The sequence below is a fragment of the Augochlora pura genome, chromosome 1, assembly GCF_028453695.1.
Source record: "Augochlora pura isolate Apur16 chromosome 1, APUR_v2.2.1, whole genome shotgun sequence".
Classification (NCBI taxonomy): Eukaryota; Metazoa; Arthropoda; class Insecta; order Hymenoptera; family Halictidae; genus Augochlora; species Augochlora pura.
Window position 1 is genome coordinate 2,859,157 of NC_135772.1, and position 17,380 is coordinate 2,876,536.

At 31.6% G+C, this 17,380-nt stretch overlaps 3 protein-coding genes across 3 annotated transcripts; all 3 read left to right on the forward strand.

Moving 5' to 3' along the window:
• The first annotated feature begins 3,523 nt into the window (after positions 1 to 3,523).
• On the forward strand, positions 3,524 to 4,827 carry LOC144468474 (helix-loop-helix protein 1). The gene is made up of 2 exons (XM_078177972.1): positions 3,524 to 3,663; positions 4,674 to 4,827. Exons 1-2 carry the CDS (start codon positions 3,524 to 3,526, stop codon positions 4,825 to 4,827), a joined length of 294 nt encoding a protein of 97 aa, XP_078034098.1.
• Positions 4,828 to 9,905: 5,078 nt separating this feature from the next.
• Positions 9,906 to 12,271, forward strand: LOC144470923 (uncharacterized). Its single transcript, XM_078182522.1, has 6 exons — positions 9,906 to 10,165; positions 10,616 to 10,858; positions 10,968 to 11,220; positions 11,650 to 11,718; positions 11,990 to 12,079; positions 12,173 to 12,271. The coding sequence occupies exons 1-6, from the start codon at positions 9,906 to 9,908 to the stop codon at positions 12,269 to 12,271; spliced, it is 1,014 nt and encodes a 337-aa protein (XP_078038648.1).
• A 1,626-nt stretch (positions 12,272 to 13,897) lies between these two features.
• On the forward strand, positions 13,898 to 17,328 carry LOC144471607 (uncharacterized). The gene is made up of 7 exons (XM_078183829.1): positions 13,898 to 14,182; positions 14,956 to 15,209; positions 15,768 to 16,025; positions 16,383 to 16,632; positions 16,860 to 16,928; positions 17,018 to 17,107; positions 17,218 to 17,328. Exons 1-7 carry the CDS (start codon positions 13,898 to 13,900, stop codon positions 17,326 to 17,328), a joined length of 1,317 nt encoding a protein of 438 aa, XP_078039955.1.
• Positions 17,329 to 17,380: the final 52 nt, after the last annotated feature.

Sequence of the window (17,380 nt, forward strand, 5' to 3'; positions counted from 1 at the left end):
GGTCCGTCGACTGGTGGGGAGATCTTGCAGCAAGGGGTTGTAACCTATCTGCAGGGAACTCGGAGATCTTATCAGAAGTGCCGTTGATCTCGCGGAGTTGTCGTCCTTGATCGGTTCGGCAATAGGGTTGGTACAGTGAGACAAAAGCGTTGATTAGAGTAGACGCGGAGGATAAAGATGCTTCGAAAAACGCGTTGAAATTAGCGTAGTTAGAGTTAATCGTCGCGCGAAGACTGTGCTTTTTAGTGATCCGAGATGACAGCCGAAGCATTGACTAGGATGATGGAGCTGGTTATGGAAGAGACTTAAATGGTTCCTTGAGGTCATCGATGGTTCCTTTTGGGTCGATTGGCAAAATCGAGCGACGATTTCACGGTCAGTAATAATTTTAATATTAATTTGATTTATTGGGGCGAGTTTAGAAATTACGAAAAGTGGACGGCGATTTAGGCAATACTGTGATCTCGATGATACTTGAATATAGTGACGCTACTGATAGTTTATTATTTTACTGTGCGACTTCTTAGTATCGTTGGAATAATCGATGCCATAAAAGCAGGGTTGGGGTGAAATAGACTTTTGAAACAGCTTGTACCTTCTCGTGGAACACAGAATTTGGCAAATTAATTTTCTGTGGAGTAGTATGTATATTTTAATAGTCACAGCACTTTCGAATATATTTTACTATAATTTACTATATCAAATATATTTACTATGTAATATTCGTACATTATTACTAGACTACGGATCTTTATGCAAACAAAAGCTAAATAAATAAAATTGAACACAGTGCAAGAATATTCTTAAACTCCAATACTCTCACTATTCTAAATATTGTTATATTCTGCAATAATTGCTTGAAATTTTCAATACAGTAATTACTAATTTTACTATTTAATAATGTCTTTATCTACTATTTTTTTTACTATATTTATAGTCCATTTACTGCTCGAAAAATCTATTTTTCCGCAGCCTTGTAAAAGAGTGCTAATCCTGATGAGATTTAATTCTCTGCGTTAAAATATTCCAACAAATATTTTTATTTTCGACAGATTTAAATCTGTCGAAAATAAATAAATCGGTCGAAAATAATTAAATCTGTCGATAAGAAATAAATCTGACAAAAATCAATAAATCTATCAAAAATAATTATTTCTTATTGCGACAGATTTAATTATTTTCCACAGATTTATTTCTTTTTCTCAAATATAATTATTTGTGACGGATATATTTATTTATCTTCGACAGACAATTGCGAATCGTCTCTTCTTCGAAACACACCCCCATGACTATTCTCTCCGCGCAAACCTTACGAAATCGTGCGCCGATCAGCAAACAAGTTTTCAAATAATCTAGCACCTCCTCTAAATTATTCAAATAAACCGCGAGACCGTATCCATACGAATCGTCGAATTTGTCATAAAAATCAGGTCGCACGAGACAAGGGGATATTCCCTATTAATAATTGAGACAAAACTCTCCGCATCCACTGCGGAGAGCGGCGACGCTTTTTTTGAATAATGCAGAACGCTGCCTTTCGTCAGTTTGCCATCGAATTGCCTGGAATTTAAGAGCCCGTTGGGAATCGGGGGGGCCTATTTCTTCTTTAATACGGTTCCGTTCGTCTCCCGATTCTTTGGTCACTTCGATCATTTATTTATCGGCGTGCTCCGTTTGCGATCGCCTTTAAAACACAGCGCTGGATTTTGGCAACGCGAGCACTGTGAAGTCTTCTCAAAAGAACAGCTAGAAACTGATATTTATTTCAGCATATTTTATAAATTATTTATCGATTGATTCATATATATTTATCGATGATAGTTAATAAACTTTGCATAAGGTTGAGGTTATGTTAACATTTGAGTAAGGTTAATATTTTAGTACAATTTTGTATTTTAAGAGATGTACGTCTTTTTAGGTTAAAATTACATGTTATAGTGTAGCATATAGTGTAGTAAATAGCATAGCATATAACCTAGCATATAGCATAGCGTATAGCATAGCACATAACGTAGCAAAGCATATAGCGTAGCATATTATAGCCTACCACAATATAGCGTAGCAGAATATTGCAAAGCATAATATAGCGTAACATAATATAGTGTACCATAATATAGCGTAACATAATGTAGTGTACCATAATATAGCGTAGCATAATATAGCGTAGCTTATAGCATAGCAAATACCATAGCAAATAGCATAGCAAATAGCCCAGCACATAGCATAGCCTATAGCACAACTTATAGCATTGAACATACCATGGCAAAATATTGTCCAATCAGTTCAATAAATAAAAAGAGTACAAAAATCTACCAAACACAAAAATAAAATAAAATTATAGAAATTAATAATCGAAGATAGAATTTTTCCCCGATTTGATCTGGAGTTTAACAGAAAACAGCGCAAACGAATGCACCCTCGGGAGGCAACCCTTTCACGCGTACGTCGAAACATTGTGTAGCAAATATTTGATCAGGCTATTATTTTTCGCGGCGGGAAACTCTTCTGCCGAATTCGGATGCCGGATTCCCGCGGGAATATCTGACGATTTCAGCCGGAAAGGCGCACGACTGATATTTTCACGGTCGGTGCGCGTGACAAGGGGCGATAATGCGAATTAAATAATTCCATTACGTCGCGCTAGTGTACGAATGCGTCGGAGATATTCCTTTGCAAATAAATAACCGATCAAATGCAATTTTTGTCAGTATATATATAAAATATAAAATGGAGTATAATATAATATAAAATAAAGGACGTCTTTCTACTTTAAAAATTGGCATCACGAGCTCAAGGTTAATAACATATTTTATTTATTTATAATTATTATTAATTTCTTAGGTGCGATGTGTGCCATTATGGCGGCTTTTGTGGATGATCCGCGCTTTATTCGATCGTATCATTAATTATTAATGTATACGATTGAAGTGAAAGTGTACAGTATACTAATAAAAGAATATATATGTTATATATAGCTATACCAAAATATATATATATATTAAGAGAAATGGTAATTTAGCTATGCAAGATTTCATTCGTCCAAAATCCGTGCCGAAGGGGTTAAATGTCAAACACCACAGCAAGTATCAAAGCTCGCCACCGACAAGCTTTGCAAATAAATTATTATTTATACAAATTAATATAATATAAAAGCCAAGAAATCGATAAACGGAAATAAATATTAACAATAGCTAACAATTAATAGCCCTAGAACCAAGTAACATTCACATAGTAATAAATTATTTTAATATAACATTAAAATCGTCATTATGGGGGTTGTTATATCGCGAAAGGGTTAACGACGCCTCTATTGAGTGTAATAAAAAATGACGTCCATATAATGATTCGTCTGTTTAGATGTTACGCACTTGACCTACGGTGCAATTTTTGTTCTGCGTGAATCGCCGAGTCAAGGGTTATAATAATAATAATAATAATAATCGGGGGAGGAATTAAACTACGAGAGAAGGAATTATCGAGAGACGTCATTAGTTTCCCAGTGATTTGAAGAAGGAATATACCAATGAAGAATTCCATGACGAGCAGCGGACACGGGGTTGTCCTGAACGGAACGGGCGCGCAAGGTGTTGGCACCCTCTCGAGAGAGGAGAGACGTCGACGACGGAGGGCGACGCAGAAATATCGAACAGCTCACGCCACGCGGTAAGTAAAACGCTAGTAAATACTATAAAAACTGTGAATCGCCTAATCGATGCTAAACAAAATTTTCTTTAATTATTAAGTATAATAATACTAGTTGCTTGAATTAATTCTGTTTGATTTTTGGTAGAGAAAGTTACTACAAAAGAATAGCATCGTATATTTTATTTCAAACATTGTATTTTGAAGACTGCGACCCTTTTTCACGCTTAGGGTAATAAGGTTAGGGTTGTGAACATTGAAAAGCACCTTGGAAATGAGAATTTTTAGTTAAATATCAACCCTTTGAATTCGAAGCTATTTTAATTATAAATTGAGAATTAATTCGCCTGGTCTATGTAATATTTATAGTCAAATATTAACCCCTTGCACTCGAAGCTATTTTAACCCTAAATAGAACATTATTTCATCTCAATATTATTATTTTATATGAGTAATTATATTTAGCCTATATAAAATTGAGCTTTGTCACTTTACTATGACTATATTTTTAACAGTATTTAAGTATAAACAAGCTTGATTATTTCAAAATTATAGTGCTACCATCAATCGATTTCAAAGGGTTAAAATTGATATAATAAGATCGTCGCTTTAGATAGGATTATTTCTGGAGCAACTTTAATATTAGATTACTAGCTTAGATTTGAGTTTATTAAATTTGTCATTTAAATTAATTGACTAATTTTCGACATAACCTTGATTAATTGGAATATTACTCGACAAAATAATTTTGTTGTATAATATTATGCTCTACAGCTTTATGGAACTGGTTATCAGAGCAATGTTGGTGTATTCATGATATTAAAAATAATATATAATATTTGAAAACAGTATACAATATTAAAAGTAGTATATGTTACTAAAGGTAATATATAATATTGAAAGTAGTAAATAATATTAAAAGTAATATATGATATTAAAAAAAATAATATAATATCAAAGGAATAATATAATATTAAAAGTAATTAACTGGCACCTCCCTCGTTTATAACATAAAAACTCGCTACTTACAGTGAAAGGGTGAGGGTAGAGGCCTTCAATCTAGCCTTCGCGGAGCTACGGAAGCTGTTGCCGACACTGCCACCGGACAAGAAGCTCTCCAAAATCGAGATCCTCCGGTTAGCCATTTGCTACATCGCCTATTTGAATCACGTTCTTGACGCTTGACTCGAGTCGAGAGAAATTATATTTTTACAGAGCCTGTACACAAGCGTCGACGCGATTATACCTTCAGCCCTTGTATACTAATCACGGGATTGTTGCATTATGTGTCTCATGAACGTAATTGGGTCGAATATGACGTCCAATTAAGGGACTGAACTAAGCTCTAACTCCGTTGTAATATAAAACTAATTTATACATAATAATTTATATGATATTATATATGATAATTAAATGTTAATATATATATACATATAAATTGTATATTAATTATATATACATATAACTATATATAATAATATTAAATTAATTTATATATAACTATATATAGTAATATATAAAAATATTAAATTAATTTATATATTTCTGTAACGAACAATGTGCAAAGCAACAAAGTGCACGAAACTCACTCGATAATCGCCTGTCTAATAAAATGATCGTTTTATTTTATATATCGTATAGTTTTACATATCATTCGACTTTTAGTTATTTAACTGGTTATGCTAATATTTAACATAGTTCTTTGTTATTCTGTTGCTTAATTACTGCCATTTATATGGTACTCTAGTTCTCCTGTGACTGTCTATTATAATCGCGTAAACGAATAATTGTACTGTACACGTGTTGATGTACTTATTTTGCAACGTATTGTTAATTGAACGAACCGCGGTAGAATGTTGCACAATTTATGGCTGCTCGAAATCACTATTTCTTGTACTTAATGAATAAAGCATATGTGATCCTTGGGTAAACAAGTGAAATACAGTGAAATGTCGATAAAATTAGCTAGTTCCTTTTCACGTTTTAGGATAAAAAGAAATTAATATAGTATACATAAAGAGAAATTAATATAATATATATGAAAAGAAATGAAATGGAAATATTTAGACTGAAAATATTAGTTTTCAGTGTTACAAATAGACTATGGATTTTTATGCGAAATAAATATAATATGTAAAAAGAAATTATATTTATTTCGCATGCAAATTCGCAGTCTATTTGCAACAGTAAAAATTAATATTTTTAGGCTAAATATTTCCATTCTATTTCCATTCCAGTTTAAATTGGAAGTAATTATTGTTATTTTTATATGACGATTTTGCTTAATATTATACAGATTAATAATAGTCTTTATTAATCTTCTAATATATTATAAATATTATACAGATTAATAATAGTCTTTATTAATCTTCTAATATATTATAAATATTATACAGATTAATAATAGCGATTTTCTTTGATTTTTAGCATTATTTTCATGAAATAGTGCTCAAGTATAGTTATTCGAAATCGACGAGAAGACTCGTCCGCCCACTTAAATCAATCTTGTTCCGTGAATTAGCGAACCGTCCCAAGTTTGGTACCCCTGGGATTATCGCGCCCCCCACGAGAACCTAAATCCTCTATTTCCCCGTGCAGTCCTCGTCACCTAACTATCCTCTCGCAATCGAACACGGTATTTTGACCGTGAAAAATAGTCTCCAACTACGAATCACTTTCAATGGTTATTTATAATATATGTAAATGGGTTTTTATAATAATTAACAGCATTCGAGGACGTGTGATAAGTATAATGGGGTAGCATAATCAACTTTGCCCTGAATAATTTCTTAAAAAGCAAAGAACAATATCCCTTGTCTATCTCTATTTTTATTGACGATTTAATATTGTTATTAATATTATTTATTATGCAAACTATTCGACTTAGTTTGCTTGAGCTGTTTTTGGCGAGTGTAGTCGTCGTGATACGCAATACTGGGACTTGTTAGTGAAGGGCTAACATAACCTTGCCACTCGTTCGCGACGAGTATAATTGTGAAAAATAGCTAACTGGTTAATCATAGTAAACAAATCAATTTTAATGAGAAATTGTAAGAGCTAACAGGTGCGCTTTGACCGAATCAATGAATACTTTAAAGTGCTGTAACTTCGTGAAAAAAAATCGCAGCCACGTTTTTCTTACCTCAAATTAAAGAGGAAGGATTGTAGTTTATTTACTGGTAAATGGCATCTTTTAAACAAATTTTACTGAGTCAAGGCATTTCGTCAAACTTGACGATTTTCAACGCGACGAACGTCTGACGTGTTACACCTCACCTCCAAAAGGGTTACAGTGGCGTGAGTGCGCGCGATATAAAATCTATAAAAAAGCTATCTTATAGTTGAAGTTTCAAGCTTTAATTTGCGATCAAAATCATCGCCATAGGATGATTTTTCGCGGAGTTATCGTTGGCCAAAGATGGCCGATTTTTGACAAAGGTAATCTTCGAACAAGACAATAGAGAAGAACAGTTCATATACGTAATGCAATAAATAAACCTTAAATAACAAATATCGTCTATTGATTTCACGTCGAAGAAAAAGAAGAAATTGATAAGACATCCTAATATAATTATAATTTTTATATATGATAAAATAGGACTCAGTCAAATAAAAAACTTCCGACGCAGAATATTATTGCAATGTTAAACAGCCAAATTTTCTGACAAAACTGCTGTTCTTTTTATCAATTAGGATATTTATAACTATAAATCATATTAGGAAAAAGCAATTCTGCTCACTGGATTTAACGAAGATTATTATTGAATTATTATACAGCCAAATCTTCTGACAAAACTACTGTTTTTTAATGGACTAGAATATAGCTATAATTCATATTAGGAGAAATCAATTCTCTCCTCTGAATTTTTGTTAGGTGATTAAAGCTTTTTACATCACTATTGTCTTTTTGACGCGTTCGATGAGTTGGGCGGAGCAAGGGTTGGATCGAGTGGGGGGTGTCGAGGAAGAGGCAGAGTGGGAGAATAGTCGTTCAATGACCTTGACAGACCCATGTTCAGAGTTTCCCGATCGTTACTGGCTATCGTTGAACGGAAAAGGCATTCGATCAGTATTGTCCGAAGAACCAACTTCGCGGATCATTGCTTTCCTTTCTCGTTTCTAGTTTTTTTTGCCAGCCCCGATGGCCTACTGTCATCTGGGACTCGCGACAACTCCCATAATTCCCTGAACCAAAATCCTAATCGAATATAAATGAAGTTAAACAAATTATAAGTTAAAGAAAATTTTCTCATTTTTTGATTATTTTCTATTATTGTTCTGATAATGTTGAGGCATTTTTCAAGTATAAATTATGTTCAAGTATAAATATATTCCAAGTATTTAGTTCTTAACCCTTTGCATTCGAGTGGCGACTCCACGACGCCATTAACACTTATTATAGCACGTTCGAGTCAGGAAACTCAATTTCATATACATAAAATTTTTTTACATAAAATGGAAATAGTAAAAACCGTAAAAATGATTTTAGATTTCCAGTTGAAATGGTTTCGAGTGCAAAGGGTTAAATAGAAGAGGCGAGAGCTATTTTGCTTAATTTTGTAATATTTATTCCAAATTTTTACTGTATTAATTTTGAAATAATTCGCAAGGTGGATACAATATGAATATAAATGATATAAAGGAAATAGTATTTCTGTAATACGACTATAATATAGACAATATATATTCTTCTTACTATGAACAAATAATTAAACAATGAAGACGACATGGGACGAGCAGGTTCATAAATATTGAACTTTAAAGCATCGCAGCGAGTATTGATCTCCCCATTGGCACCTCAAACTATATAATACTATACATAAAATATACCAAATAAAATTGCATTTCTTGTTTGTTTTTCTCAGACTTAACAAAATATAAAAATAATTAGATATCCTGTCCATATTTCGTCTTTAAGAGCCGCGGCATTTTGAGAAACCTACCAGCATAAATGCAACGAGTTCGATCATTAATGGACGATTAATCCCCGTTGTTATTATCGCAAATGTTAGTTTTTTCTTTCTCAAAGCTCTAATGCAATTGCTTTCTTATCGTCGTAGTGGTTGCGCGTTGCACCCGGGACAAGAACAATTACGCAGATGCGAACATCTGCACAGTGTGCTCGTGTCATTGCTAGTAACAAAACTAAGTTTATCGACGGCGAAATTAAAGGAATTTGATGGTGTTTAAAAAAGAGAAAATCATGGGTGATGAGGAAGTCCTTATTTCTGTGATAAATTGTTGCTCATGAATATTGTTCGTGGACTTTTAAGATTAATTAAGTCGAAAGGAAGTAGAAAGCAGAACGCGAAAGAAAGATGGATAATTTTAATAATATAACGACGGTGGTTGTTAGGCTAAATCGCATAACTGGAGTCAGAACGCTTAGTTATTCGAATACGTGGTTTTGGTTATTGTTAAGCTTTCTTTATAAAACAATTCTAGTATCTTGTTTTCTCTATTCCGTGTATTTAGACTGTATACTTGAGCAGACACTTACGTATAGTTATTTAGGACCTGCAATAGATATAGTTATGGCGATTCAAGGATTTCTGTCCTTTTTTGCTATGCAGATATTGGGATGGAAGTTCCATAAGGTAGGTGACCGAAAACGCTATAGTATAATAATTGTATTAGAAACGTATTAGAAAATTATTATAATTATTTGTATTGTATATTATATATATTATTATATAATACAGTATATATTTATTTATATTATATATAATGGATATTATATTATGCTATATATTTATTATATTAATTTATAATAGTAATATACTGTTCGTATATGCTAAATTAATCATCTAGAATACATTTCTTTTCTTGCTACTACGTTATTTCTAATACTATGTATTATATATATATATATATATATTTATTTATATTAGATATAATATATATTATATTATACTATACATTTACTATATAAATTTATAATAATACCATACTGTTCATGTACTCTAAATTAATAATTTTCCTGCTGCTACGTTATTTCTAATGGAAGAAATACTGTAGGCAGTGAAATACTAACTACCCCTTTTCATTTGCAATATTATAATTAGTAAAAGAATAACGTGTAATTGAAATAACACGTCCAAAAAATTAATTTCATTTCCAAAACTGTGAATATGATTTATATATATATTTCAATCCCATTGTATTTAGTATGCTATACTTAATAATCTTGACATAACCTTAACAAACACGTGTCTAAGTTCCTTCGGATTATATTGTATGCATTTCTCCTTTCTCTACAGGATATGTCGCTTTTGAGGAGGAACATCACTGAAATAGAACAAAGCTTAATAAATCTAAACGTTGCTATCGATCATCGTTATATATACATATGGATTATTGTAATTTGTACTGTTACTGCCCTCGATGGAGTCTTCTTCTGTTTATTTTATGTATGTTCGGGAAATTTAGTGCAATACGCGATCCTCTCATTTAGCGATATATTACATAGTATCTTCTTGTACATTGGAGGAATGGTTGTCCTGGACTATATGTCGCATGTTTGGTATGTGAACGACTTTTTAAATTTCTCCTATGCTATATTATAGTATAAATTATAGTTTCGTGGATCACTTATGCAAATTGTTTTATTAATTATATTCTTTCATGATCCTTTTAAGTTTTAGCAGAAATTGTGGTATTTAATTTTTATTGTGTTGTATTTTTGACTATATTTCAACTGTATATATTTTCGATGACTTACAAATAATGGAAGAATATTGTAAAATTTATATTGTGTTAAAAAGAGTTATTCTTTTTTACAGAGATAAATAAATTGCTTTAATATTGTATTTTTTAAAATTGTGTCTCGCACATGTATACGTAAAATATTAATTTTTAATATTATCTTCCAATATTATATTGCATATAATATATAGAAAATATAAAATATATAATAACTAAAATAAGTTAATGTAATAATAATTAAATAATATTCAATATTTTTATATACCAGCTGGTTAGAAAAAAGCTTCAAACAAACGAACGATCTCCTAAAGAAGTTCTTCATCGAAGACTGTGCGATACAAATGGAAGACTGGAATAACAAAATGGTTGCCTCGTGGTTGCAAAGATATTTAAACGAATGGCGCATAGGACACTTTTTCTCCCCGAATAAAGTTACCCCTTTCGGTGGAATTCGAATCATGAATCGCCAATTACATACCTTGGATAAAATCAATATTCTACAACAAATCAGGTATCGATAATCGCACTTTACAGTTTAAACAATGCACAAGGATTCAGTCCTTGGTTCTCGAAGATTAAATAAATAATTATTATACTAATTAAAAATTTATTGCTTGTAGATATATTCATTTGCAGTTGTGCTTGATTACCAAATTGCTGAACAAAATATTCGACACTCAGATAATATTCCACTCGATAGTAACAGTACAAGGCATCATCGGAACGTTGTATTATATTTATACACAGTTGGGTCTTAACAAGGTAGAGGTCGACAATATGGCGAATATATTGGGCTTTTATTTGTTCGATGCGACTTATGCGTGGCTGAAAGTGGTCGTCACGTGTTATATGTGCGAGAGAACTGTCAAAGAGGTGAGAAGATTAAATATTAGTTGCAAATTTGATATTTGCGAAACCACAGTCGATTATTTGCTGCATTTTTAGGCGACGCAAATACTAATTTATTTATTTTTTAAGAAATGTTTCTCAAGGGGTAACAAAAATGTATTCCTTTTCTCAAGCGGTAAAATTTAATAAATAAAAGATATAACAATAATCTAAGATAATAATATTAAAATAGAAAATACAAAAGAATCTTGACTGTATTATTAGGCAAAGCAGATATTAATTTGTATAATTTTTTAATTTATGTTTCTCAAGGTTTACTATGATAACCAAGGGGTAGCTACAAATGTATTTCTTTCCTCGAGCGCTAAAATTTAATAAATACAAGATATAATAATAATTGGGGATAAAATATTAAAATAGAGAATACAAAGGGCATTTTATCTGTATTTTTAGGCGAAGCAGATAGTGCATATTATTCACGTGTGCAGCATACATAATTCTGAAGTCGAGTTGAAAAATGAGGTGAGAATGAACTAACACGTCGAATGTTGAATTAAAAAGACAAAAAACAAAGATTCTACGAACTATTATACACTGTAATAACTATAACTATAATATATTATAAGCATAATTCTTATTTCATGAAAGAAATCCATGTGATTGTGATACCACAATTAATTAAATCAGCAAAATCGAATTATCTATCTAAATAAAAATGAAAATTAAAATTGATGTTCCAATTGATAAATAATATAATGTACTGTTCGTTTTCACGATCTTTTTATAATTTTAGCTTCTACAATTTTGTATGCAAATCTCTCTCACCGAAGTCAACTGCAAGTACACACACCTGTTCTGGCTGAACGACGCTTTCATACTACAGGTAAACGCGTTCCCCTTATTTATTATAATAAAAAGAAAACTTTATTTTAATAAAAAATTAATCTCTATTTATTTTTAAATCGACTTGTTACAGAGCGTGGGTAGCATATTCACCTACTTCCTCGTCATGGTACAATGGAGTCAGACTGTTCCCGTATCTCAATCAAGATCTAACATAACCTTAGTTAACTGATGTTATTAATAATTATACTGTGAAATTAATTTCAACATTTCTTTTCACATTTTTATGATTAAGAGACTAATAGAATTTTTTTACAGTTGCTATAAATATTAAAATTCTCTAATTATTTTTAATATCTCCATTTATTTTTAATAATTAAAATTAAAAAATTTAATAATAAAAATTGTTATTTTTAGATATTGTTAAGGCATAGTTAAATGACCATATTTTTACAATTGCTATAAGTATTAAAATTGATATATAAATATATATTATTTGCAATTTTACACATATACAGTTGGAAGACTCTACAGTTTCGTCATGAGCAACAATTTTCCCAATGAAAGCAAACGAAATTCTTAAACTCGAAACCTTCTGTTCCAAATCGAATCCCATAACGCAGAATCACATAAAGAACAACCATGCCTCCCCTAGAATCCTAAATTAAATACCAAAATAAATTTTTCAAACCACCCTCGCTATTTTAAAATTATAAAAGGAGTAAACAAAAATCTAAAACTCGAAACCTTCTTTTCGAATCACATAAAAAAAAGCAACCACGCGCCCCTTAAAAGCCTAAATTAAATACCAAAATGAATTTTTCAAACTATCCTTGTTACTTTAAAATTATAAAATTCCTAACAAACAAGCTGATCCACCCTTTCGAAATTGATTGTGCCTAACGCTAATTTTTCACTCTGCAATTCTTGCCAAATAAGTAGCCACTGTAATATAACAATAGCCATTATCGCCGACTGCTTCACGCTAGCGAAGTACGCATCGATAATAAATTCCATTAACATTCGTAAAGTACGTTCCCGGGCAATCTTCCGAAGTGAACGCAATATTCAGTAATACGACGAACACAGTCCATCGTGTTTCCTTGACATACGTGATCGCCTCGCGACGTTCAAGGCAAATGAATTGCCTGTTCGTCGTTTACGGGAAACGTGAACACCGTCGGCGAACCCTTTACAATTATGCGGATGTGTGCAGGCCTCTATTCGATACCAGTGTGAAAAAGGAAGCAAACAAGCTTGTGTCGTGATAAACAGTCGGATCCACGTGGTATATCGCGACAATTAATGAATGTTTAATTGTGAACCAAGATTTTATAGCGAAAGGTGAGAAACGTGGAAAATAATGGAAAATGTTGCTGCAATTCGAGTATAAAAAACAGAATCGCTGAATAAATAAAGAAGAACGAAGAGAAGTCTTTTATAATAGATAGAGTGATCTACTTCATCATTTAAATAAAAATCTACTGAACTATTAAAGAGAAAAGGACGTAGGATCTATTGAGAAGCAACAATCTATAGTATCTGTCAACAGTAAGAGTTAAAAGTGGTGAATATTGCGGTGGAAAAATAAATAGTAAAACAAGAATATAATTAAAAAGAAATAAAAAAATCGTCTAATAAACTGTTTAGAAAAAAAAAGACGAAGGACCAATTAAATAGCAACAATCTACAGTGTGTGTATCAACAGCACCGATTAAAAGCGCCAAATATTTGCGATGATAAAATAAATAATAAAACAAGAATATATTTCACAAGGGATGAAAAATCATTGATAGAATTTTGTAATAGTTACAACGCTGCGTCAAAGAGAAATTTATTGCAAAAAAAGAGTGCAACAATGCAAGTAACTAGCTTCTCGAGCGCAACTCGGATAATAGTCGCGGTGAACCGTATAATAGCGTTGAGACCGCTGCGCGATTCCGACTCGAGATTTTGGAGCCTGTTGAATTATGCTTATAAAATGTTCGTAGTGTTCTCTGTGAGTTACGTTATGTACTTGATTTATTTATACAGACTGTCCACGATCTTGTTGGGGGTGGATCGTGTGGTTTATTTGTCGCTGAGAGTCGCCAATTATTTGTGCTTCATTTGTATACATGCATTGGGCTGCTATCATTCGGAGGTAGGACTTGATTAGGAGCAAGCGTTCTTAACCCTTTCGTTAAAGTGACGACAGGGATCGACGTCTCATTTATAGTCTCATATTATAGTATATTATATTATATTTTATTTTCTTTCACTGTATTATATTGCATTGCATTATATTTGATTTTATTGTATTTTGTATTGCATTGAATTATATTGTATTATAATATACTTTATTTTATTGTCTTCTATGGAATTATTTTGTATTATAATACATTTTATATTACTGTATTCCACTGGACTATATTGTATTTAATTATATTGTAATATATTTTATTTTATTGCATTTTATTGAAATGCATTGTAGTATACTCTATACTATACTATTAGTATCATTATTATTATACTCTATTTTCTTTTAAGGTATTGTATTGAATTATATTGTATTAAATTCAATTATATTATATTCTATTTTCTTTCACTGTATTATATTGAACTATGCTGTATTAAATTCTATTCTATGATATTCCATTTTCTTTTACCGTATTATATTGAATTATATTCTATTAAATTCAATTATATTATATTCTATTTTCTTTTATTGTATTATAGTGTATTTTCTATTACTGTATTTTATTTGTAATAATATTTGTATCGTATTGCATTCTACTGTATTATATCATATCGTATTCTATTATATTAGGTATATATTACTCACAAACTATTATAAACCAATTATAGTACTCACGCGTATCGAAAGGGTTAATACCGCTCTCGGATGTCAATTTAACACTATCATCCTTGTTTAAGGAGGTTCCAGTACTGAACCGAAGGATCGCCGACTTGGAAGAGACTATAACAAAGCTAGGCGTTGTCGTCAATTATCGCGTAATACTCTTCTGGATAATAGCGATCTACAGTGTCACGTTCTTGCACATGTTACTGCTTTATGGTTTGTGCGGTTATTTAGTATGGGATATGTATTTGATGCTGCAACAAGTATTTTTCAATCACATATCGAACATCGGCGCGCAAGTGCATCTGGAATTCTTGACATACGTGTGGTAAGTGAATTATTTTTGACAGACTATAGATTTATATAATACTGGATTATAGAGGATGATATTAAATTTATACTATAGCATAGATAGTGTACCAACGTTTGTTATTGAAAAGAAGGCGCAGAGAAAAGTGTAGACTTTTTAGTATCTCAACACTTTCGATCTTGTCGCGATTAACAGTCAATAATTAAAATAAAAATAAAAATAAAAATTCGTAGACTATTTATTAAATAGTAATTACAAAATTACATATTTAATTAGGGTAGAATTTTTAGTAGAATTTATACTATGGAATCTAGAATTTTTACTAGCATTTTATTAGAATTTAGAATTTTACTATACTCATACTATACTATGCTTCCCATCGATCCCCAATTTTGAGGAAACAAGGCACCCAAACCTGGCCTACTAATATTATTCATCATTTATCAAATGCAAAATGTCTTCTATTTCTTTGAACAACACAAAATATCATAGATAATAGATCACAGCTCCGTTATAAAATACTAAAAAATTCTGATCTGCAATTGTTAATATTTGTTTTAAATGTTCACTCACCAGTTGGTTGAGATGCAGCTTCAAGCAGACGAACGACCTGTTGAAGAAGTTCCTGGTGGACGGTCATCAGATAAAGACGGAGGACTCGTGCAACGACCTCGCTAAAACGAAATCAAGTCGGACTACTGTTAAAACATATATAAACAAATGGATGCCTGGGTATTCGGTTCGTAGGACGCGAGTTGTCCCTTTAAAAAAAATTCCAAGCGTGAAGAACGAATTGCAGGCGGTGAAAAAGGTTCACATGCTTCAACAAATCAGGTGCCAGAATTGAACGATTAATTATTACGATTTGCTATTATAAAATTTGTGCATCATTCTGTAATTGTTACTTGGAATTCTAAGCTATATTTTATGTATTTTGCATCGGGTTTTCTCTGCTTTTACATTGACTATAAAATTAGTAATTATAATAGTACTATTATACTATAAATTAAATAATAATATAATTACTAAGTCATGGCAAAATAGTACCATAAATTAGTAATTATACTATTATTATTATTTCATTTATAGTATAATAGCACTGTAAATTAGTAATTATATTATTATCACTATTTAATTTATATTACGAATAAGTAAGAAATAATGAGAACATTAATGATTCTGTTCTCGAAGATGCACCCACCTGCACCTGTGCAGAATCATGAAAGCAGTGAACAACACGTTCGACTCGCAGCTAATGATTCACTCGTTTGTTGCTGTTATAAATCTTGTCGCGATTCTTTACCAAGTCTACATAGAATTCGAGGATCCCAACGTGAACTCGTTCGTGGTTGGCACAGCTTTGATCGAAGTTGTGGATAGCCTTTACGTATGGATGAAGATCTTCGTGATGAGCTATCTCTGCGAGAACACTGTCAAGGAGGTAAATTCTTTGGCTAATCACAAATATTGTATAATCATTATACATTATACAATATTATACAAGTTGCACAAATATTATACAATATTATGAAATATTGCACTATATGCAATATTGTATTATACCATATATATGTAACATATTCTATTAGTTCTATTATTATGAATTCTATTATTCAAGTCTCCGCAAAATTCCATTTGCAATAAACAAAAGCTTGTCGCCTTTTACAGACGAAAAACGTGGTAGAGATCATCCACGAGTGCTCCATCACCGACTTTGACACCGAATTAAAAGACGAGGTTAAAATAAGTTATTTGTTCGATAATACTAATTTGTAGACTTTTCTATTTGTTTATGGATCTACAATTTTGCTATATTTTCGTTCTAGATTCTACAGTTTTCTCTGCAATTATCACTGAACCAAATCGGCAACACGAAGTCCGAGTTCTTCCGTTTGGGTTTCACCTTTATACGACAGGTGCGTTGGCCATAAAATGAACCTAAAAACTATACTGTTTTATAGTATTCTAAGACATTTCTTTGTATTTTTGCGCTTCTTTGTCTTTTGCGCATCTTTGTCTGTTGCAGTGCGTCAGTTCGATAACTACGTATCTTGTCATCTTAATACAATGGACGCAGACTTCGCAACCGGAAATCCCGCCTTTAAGTTTAAACAATACTACTATTATTCTCAAATAATTCGAGGTGGATCATAAACTAACAACAGAACATTTGGTATTACCAAAATTAT

Excerpts from the sequence above, each read along its gene's own strand:
- LOC144468474 (XM_078177972.1), top strand. The coding sequence starts at position 3,524 with ATGAAGAATTCCATGACGAGCAGCGGACACGGGGTTGTCCTGAACGGA. Across the intron at positions 3,664-4,673 it reads CGAACAGCTCACGCCACGCG|TGAAAGGGTGAGGGTAGAGG; the intron begins GTAAGTAAAACG and ends CGCTACTTACAG.
- LOC144470923 (XM_078182522.1), top strand. The coding sequence starts at position 9,906 with ATGTCGCTTTTGAGGAGGAACATCACTGAAATAGAACAAAGCTTAATA. Across the intron at positions 10,859-10,967 it reads AATATTCTACAACAAATCAG|ATATATTCATTTGCAGTTGT; the intron begins GTATCGATAATC and ends TATTGCTTGTAG. Across the intron at positions 12,080-12,172 it reads ACGACGCTTTCATACTACAG|AGCGTGGGTAGCATATTCAC; the intron begins GTAAACGCGTTC and ends GACTTGTTACAG.
- LOC144471607 (XM_078183829.1), top strand. The coding sequence starts at position 13,898 with ATGCAAGTAACTAGCTTCTCGAGCGCAACTCGGATAATAGTCGCGGTG. Across the intron at positions 16,633-16,859 it reads GCGAGAACACTGTCAAGGAG|ACGAAAAACGTGGTAGAGAT; the intron begins GTAAATTCTTTG and ends CGCCTTTTACAG. Across the intron at positions 16,929-17,017 it reads ACACCGAATTAAAAGACGAG|ATTCTACAGTTTTCTCTGCA; the intron begins GTTAAAATAAGT and ends TTTTCGTTCTAG.